General features: G+C 43.2%; 1 protein-coding gene across 3 annotated transcripts in view; it reads left to right on the forward strand.

Moving 5' to 3' along the window:
• The window catches only part of LOC141763774 (receptor-type tyrosine-protein phosphatase mu-like), a 47,644-nt gene that overhangs the window by 15,432 nt on the left and 24,712 nt on the right, over window positions 1–7,500 (forward strand). For all 3 annotated transcript variants that reach the window (XM_074628502.1, XM_074628501.1, XM_074628503.1), the window contains one exon: window positions 7,109–7,196. In XM_074628502.1, coding sequence (XP_074484603.1) covers window positions 7,109–7,196 — 88 coding nt within the window. The remainder of the gene's footprint in view (window positions 1–7,108; window positions 7,197–7,500) is intronic.

The raw sequence follows: 7,500 nt of genomic DNA on the forward strand, positions 1-7,500 counted from the left end.
TAACACCAGTACCCTACCCCAACACCAGTACCCTACCCCAACACCAGTACCCTACCCCAACACCAGTACCCTACACTAACACCAGTACCCTACCCTAACACCAGTACCCTACCCTATCACCACTATCACCAGTACCCTACCCCAACACCAGTACCCTACCCCAACACCAGTACCCTACCCTATCACCAGTACCCTACCCCAACACCAGTACCCTACCCCAACACCAGTACCCTACCCTATCACCAGTACCCTACCCTAACACCAGTACCCTACCCCAACACCAGTACCCTACCCTAACACCAGTACCCTACCCCAACACCAGTACCCTACCCCAACACCAGTACCCTACACTAACACCAGTACCCTACCCTAACACCAGTACCCTACCCTATCACCACTATCACCAGTACCCTACCCCAACACCAGTACCCTACCCCAACACCAGTACCCTACCCTATCACCAGTACCCTAACCCAACACCAGTACCCTACCCCAACACCAGTACCCTACCCCAACACCAGTACCCTACCCTATCACCAGTACCCTACCCTAACACCAGTACCCTACCCCAACACCAGTACCCTACCCTAACACCAGTACCCTACCCTAACACCAGTACCCTACCCCAACACCAGTACCCTACCCTATCACCAGTACCCTACCCTATCACCAGTACCCTACCCCAACACCAGTACCCTACCCTAACACCAGTACCCTACCCCAACACCAGTACCCTACCCTATCACCAGTACCCTACCCTATCACCAGTACCCTACCCTATCACCAGTACCCTACCCTAACACCAGTACTCTACCCTACACCAGTACCCTACCCCAACACCAGTACCCTACACCAACAACAGTACCCTACCCCAACACCAGTACCCTACCCCAACACCAGTACCCTACCCTAACACCAGTACCCTACCCCAACACCAGTACCCTACCCCAACACCAGTACCCTACACTAACATCAGTACCCTACCCTAACACCAGTACCCTACCCTATCACCACTATCACCAGTACCCTACCCCAACACCAGTACCCTACCCCAACACCAGTACCCTACCCTATCACCAGTACCCTACCCCAACACCAGTACCCTACCCCAACACCAGTACCCTACCCTAACACCAGTACCCTACCCTAACACCAGTACCCTACCCTAACACCAGTACCCTACACCAACACCAGTACCCTACTAGCTAGCCAGCTTGTCTGGAGACTACTGCAGGAGGAGGGGACGGCTGGCTAACGCTAACTGAAACAAACAATATGAATAAATACAGACAAGATCTGTGTCCATGAAATTGTGAAATAATCCTAGAGCATCTGAAAATTAAATATCCTTCTTATTTTAAAGTATATTTTGAAATGTGAGGGTCATGTTCAATAATAATAATAATAATAATAACTTTTTAAACGTGATCTCATCCTGCATCTTTGCACAATAACAGTTTATTTCATAATTCTGAAAATAAGATTTTATTTAGCAAACTGTGAGCTTCTTTATGTTAGAATAATGACAGACTGGTGTTACTGGTGTTACTGGTTACACTGGTGTTACTGGTTACACTGGTTTCACTGGTGTTACTGGTGATACTGGTTACACTGGTTTCACTGGTTTTATTGGTGTTACTGGTGTTACTGGTGTTACTGGTGTTACTGGTTTCACTGGTTTTACTGGTGTTACTGGTTACACTGGTTACACTGGTTTCACTGGTTTTACTGGTGTTACTAGTGTTACTAGTGTTACTGGTGTTACTGGTTTTACTGGTGTTACTGGTGTTACTGGTGTTACAGGTGTTACTGGTTTTACTGGTGTTACTGATGTTACTGATGTTACTGGTTTACTGGTTTTACTGGTGTTACTGGTTTTACTGGTGTTACTGGTGTTACTGGTGTTACTGGTTTTACTGGTGTTACTGGTGTTACTGGTGTTACTGGTGTTGCTGGTTTTACTGGTGTTACTGGTGTTACTGGTTTTACTGGTGTTACTGGTGTTACTGGTTTTACTGGTGTTACTGGTGTTACTGGTTTTACTGGTTTTACTGGTTTTACTGGTCTCACTGATGAACCGTTGAAATGTCTTGATTATATGTGAAATGTTTGTTCGGGTTTCTTCACATCTATAGAAAAGGGTTAGAGCCACATGAAGATTTAATTCTCAGGATTTTCAGTATAAAGTCCGAAGTTTCAAAATAATAGGTCTAAATTCTCCCTCCGGTTTTAGAGACTGAAGATATTTTCTTGTGGTTTTAACCCTTCGTGTGTAGATGTATTGATCTATTGATCTCTGCTGTTAGCAGCAGTGAGCTGATAGCTGATGACTCTTGTCTCCCTTCATGCTTCTCCGTTACTAATTAATCTGATCGGACAGCTTAACGAGGTAAGACGCCTTCTTGGTTCTCATCCTGTGTTCTTGTCAACCAGATTAGTGACTAGATAGACGCTTGCTAACGCCCAACACACACACACACACACACACATTAGCACTGAATGTCTGTTAGCTTAGCATCACTGATTAATGCTGATTCTAGAGACACAAACTTCCTGAAAACTTGGTATTTTACCTGGATGCTTTTATTTCATTTCTAAAGCCTGGAAAATTAAAACAAACTAGCTGAATAATACAAATTTATTGTTTATTATTATTTATATATTTGGTCTCCTGGACATGGAAAGTGATCGTATGTCTTGTAAACCTGTTTAGGCTGCAAGATACCACATAGATTATATCTAAATGTTAATATATAGGGGCTTTTACAGCCGACGAGGCTAACCAAAGCAAAGACTGGAGGCTAACGCTAGCAGTGTTCAGCCATTGTTCAAAAAACAAGACAACAATACTAATTAATCAACAACTCTTTAGGTTGACGCCTCCGGAGGAAACTCCAGGTTTTTAGGGAGTCACCATGTTTCTGTTTGCTTCCTTCAGTCTGTCGCTAACAGACTAGCATGCTTGTTTCATGAGGTGTTGATTGATTGATTGATTGATTGATTGATTTATGGATTGATTGGATCAATAGTGTCAATAGAATCTGTGTATTTATTAGGATAGAGTCCCTTAACATATATCACAATCACTACATCACTAGAATACACAATAAATAAAATATAGAAATTAGGGCTAATATATTTAATGGCAGGATTGTCTGTAGTTAATCGCAGAAATTCAATTACTATAGAAAAATGATATTTTATTAAACATATAATATATATATATATATAAAATAAACACAAACATAAAAGACATTTTTAAAAAATCCATATAAATAAATAGATAAATATATTTGATAAAATTAAAAATAAATGAAACTAAAAATACAGAAAATCATATTTATTTTTAAATAAATCAAGTGTTTAAATTATATCTAATAAACCATATTAAAATACAATTACATAACAAAAAATATGTAAAAACTAAATTAAAAAAATTGTATTTCTACGCATGATTGTACATTGTTAATCGTGGAAATAATCACACATTTTTTTCCACCCATCTATCTTCAACCGCTTATCCGGGGTCGGGTCGCGGGGGCAACAGCTCCAGCATTTTTTTCTCCATACATTTTTGTATCTGTTCTAAATGAACCTTAAAGGGAGATTAGTCAAATATTTAATACAAAACAACACAAAACAATAACAGATATAGTCGAGAAACCGACCAGCTAGTGTGACATGGTTGGTAACGATGGATTCATCAGGTTTATAGTTTACTATGATACCAGGATCGGACTTTTCTTCTGCCTTTCTTTTGGACATTTTCTGGACTATTTTTTGAAAATGTTCAGAAATCTTTTCAGACTATTTCACAGACATTTTTTTGACATTTGACAGTCAGATGGAGTCAGATGGAGTCAGGTGGAGTCAGATGGAGTCAGATGGAGTCAGTCTGGAGTCAGTCTGGAGTCAGGTGGAGTCAGGTGGAGTCAGGTGGAGTCAGATGGAGTCGGATGGAGTCAGTCTGGAGTCAGTCTGGAGTCAGATAGTCAGATGGAGTCAGGTGAAGTCAGTCTGGAGTCAGTCTGGAGTCAGGTGGAGTCAGTCTGGAGTCAGTCTGGAGTCAGGTGGAGTCAGGTGGAGTCAGGTGGAGTCAGATGGAGTCGGATGGAGTCAGTCTGGAGTCAGTCTGGAGTCAGATAGTCAGATGGAGTCAGGTGAAGTCAGTCTGGAGTCAGTCTGGAGTCAGGTGGAGTCAGTCTGGAGTCAGATGGAGTCAGTCTGGATTCAGGTGGAGTCAGAGGGAGTCAGGTGGAGTCAGATGGAGTCAGGTGGAGTCAGATGGAGTCAGAGGGAGTCAGGTGGAGTCAGGTGGAGTCAGAGGGAGTCAGGTGGAGTCAGTCTGGAGTCAGTCTGGAGTCAGTCTGGAGTCATGTGGAGTCAGTCTGGAGTCAGATGGAGTCAGGTGGAGTCAGTCTGGAGTCAGGTGGAGGCAGTCTGGAGTCAGGTCGAGTCAGGTGAAGTCAGATGGAGTCAGGTGGAGTCAGGTGGAGTCAGAGGGAGTCATGTGGAGTCAGGTGGAGTCAGAGGGAGTCAGGTGGAGTCAGAGGGAGTCAGGTGGAGTCAGAGGGAGTCAGGTGGAGTCAGTCTGGAGTCAGGTGGAGTCAGATGGAGTCAGAGGGAGTCAGGTGGAGGCGGGGTTAGGGTTAGGGTCAGGGTTAGTGATGGTCTGAGAGAAGAACCGCTGCTTTAGTCTTTGAAGGTCATAGAAGACATGACTGTTGACCTTTACTATGACAGTAGAAGGTTGTTGCTGGTTTCAGGGGACAGTTAGCATTAGCATTAGCATTAGCATGTGAAACAGGCTCTCTGAGAGTTGCTGCCAGCAGTCATTACTTCACCTCCTCCCTCCAACCCTTTATTCTGTTCCTCCCTTTGTTCCTCGCTGTCAATCATCCAGTGTGTGTGTGTGTGTGTGTGTGTGTGTGTGTGTGTGTGTGTGTGTGTGACATCGTTCACCTCTCAGTTTGATGGATGTCTGAAGCTGTTAGACTGCTGTCACACACACACACACACACACACACACACACACACACACACACACACACTCACACACACACACACACACACACACTCTTCTGTCTGCAGGCGTTTTTTATGAGCGACTGGAAAGCTGCTGTGGATCAAAGTGTGTGTGAGCAGCTTCATCACACTCAGCAGTTATAATACATAGAGACACATAGAGAGACATAGAGAGACATAGAGACACATAGAGAGACATAGAGAGACATAGAGACACATAGAGAGACATAGAGACACATAGAGACACATAGAGAGACATAGAGAGACATAGAGACACATAGAGAGACATAGAGACACATAGAGACACATAGAGAGACATAGAGAGACATAGAGACACATAGAGAGACATAGAGACACATAGAGAGACATAGAGAGACATAGAGACATAGAGACACATAGACACATAGAGAGACATAGAGACACATAGAGAGACATAGAGACATAGAGATACATATAGATACATAGAGAGACATAGATATGCACAGAGAGACATAGAGACACATAGAGAGACATAGAGACACATAGAGAGACATAGAGAGACATAGAGACACATAGAGAGACAAAGAGAGACATAGAGATACATAGAGAGACATAGAGAGACATAGAGACATAGAGATACATATAGATACATAGAGAGACATAGATATGCACAGAGAGACATAGATATACTTAGAGAGACATAGAGACACATAAAGAGACATAGAGATACATAGATATACATAGAGACATAGATATACATAGAGAGACATGGAGAGACATAGAGAGACATAGATATACTTAGAGGTACATAGAGAGACATAGAGAGACATAGAGAAACATAGAGAGACATAGATATACATAGAGACATAGAGAGACATAGATATACATAGATATACTTAGAGATACATAGAGAGACATAGATATACATAGAGAGACATAGAGAGACATAGATATACATAGAGACATAGAGAGACATAGAGAGACATTGATATACACAGAGAGACATAGAGAGAAATAAAGAGACATAGATATACATAGAGAGACATAGATATACATAGAGATACATAGAGAGACATAGATATACATAGAGAGACATAGAGAGACATAGATATACATAGAGACATAGAGAGACATATAGAGACATAGATATACATAGAGACATGGAGAGATATAGAGACATAGATATACTAAGAGGTACATAGAGAGACATAGAGAGACAAAGAGAGACATAGATATACTTAGAAGTACATAGAGAGACAGACATAGAGAAACATAGAGAGACATAGATATACTTAGATAGACTTAGAGATACATAGAGAGACATAGATATACATAGAGAGACATAGAGAGACATAGAGATACATAGAGAGACATAGATATACATAGAGAGACATAGAGATACATAGAGATACATAGAGAGACATTGATATACACAGAGAGACATAGAGAGAAATAAAGAGACATAGATATACATAGAGAGACATAGATATACGTCCACAGAGGGACACAAAACATCCACAAAGAGACACAAAACAACCACAAAGAGACACAAAACAACCACAAAGAGACACAAAACAACCACAAAGAGACACAAAACAACCACAAAGAAACACAAAACAACTACAAAGAGACAACCACAAAGAGACACAAGACGTCCACACAGAGACAGTAAACCAGTGTTGGCAGTACCATCCCGGTCCGGGTATGAACTCTGAACTACCAGCAGACACACAGAACGAGTGTAAGCTGCATCAGAAGTGTGTAATTGTGTAATATCTCCTGATTTCTGTCTCTGCTGTTGGACCACAGAGAGTAAAAGTGTTGTTTCAGCAGTCGGAGGACTTTTATTCTGTTTGAACACAGTAAGATATAATGAAATAAAGCTGGGTGTGTTTAGACGCCTGCGGCTGTTCTCTGAGCCTCCTCCTCATAATTGGACTTAATCATCTGCTCTGACCATAGAACCGGCGCCGGTGTGTGTTCAGGGAGAGAACAGGAAATCAAACACATCCTCTGCATTATTCATGAAGTCGTTCACTGAGTTTCATCACTGTGGATCTCTGCTCTCCTTTAACCGTCTCTCTCCGTGTCTCTGCCTCCTCAGAGCTTCTTCGAGGGACAGTCGGCTCCGTGGGACTCGGCCAAGAAGGACGAGAACCGCATGAAGAATCGCTACGGAAACATCATCGCCTGTACGTATCCACACGCTGTCCATGACCCTGTCACTGTCCCTGACCCGGACACTGTCCCTGTCCCGCACCCTGTCCCTGACCTGGACACTGACCCGGACACTGTCCCTGACCTGGACACTGTCCCTGTCCCGCACCCTGTCCCTGACCTGGACACTGACCCGGACACTGTCCCTGTCCCGCACCCTGTCCCTGACCCGGACACTGTCCCTGACCTGGACACTGACCCGGACACTGTCCCTGTACCGCACCCTGTCCCTGACCTGGACACTGACCCGGACACTGTCCCTGTCCCGCACCCTGTCCC

Source organism: Sebastes fasciatus, unplaced genomic scaffold (assembly GCF_043250625.1).
Source record: "Sebastes fasciatus isolate fSebFas1 unplaced genomic scaffold, fSebFas1.pri Scaffold_39, whole genome shotgun sequence".
NCBI classification, from domain to species: Eukaryota; Metazoa; Chordata; class Actinopteri; order Perciformes; family Sebastidae; genus Sebastes; species Sebastes fasciatus.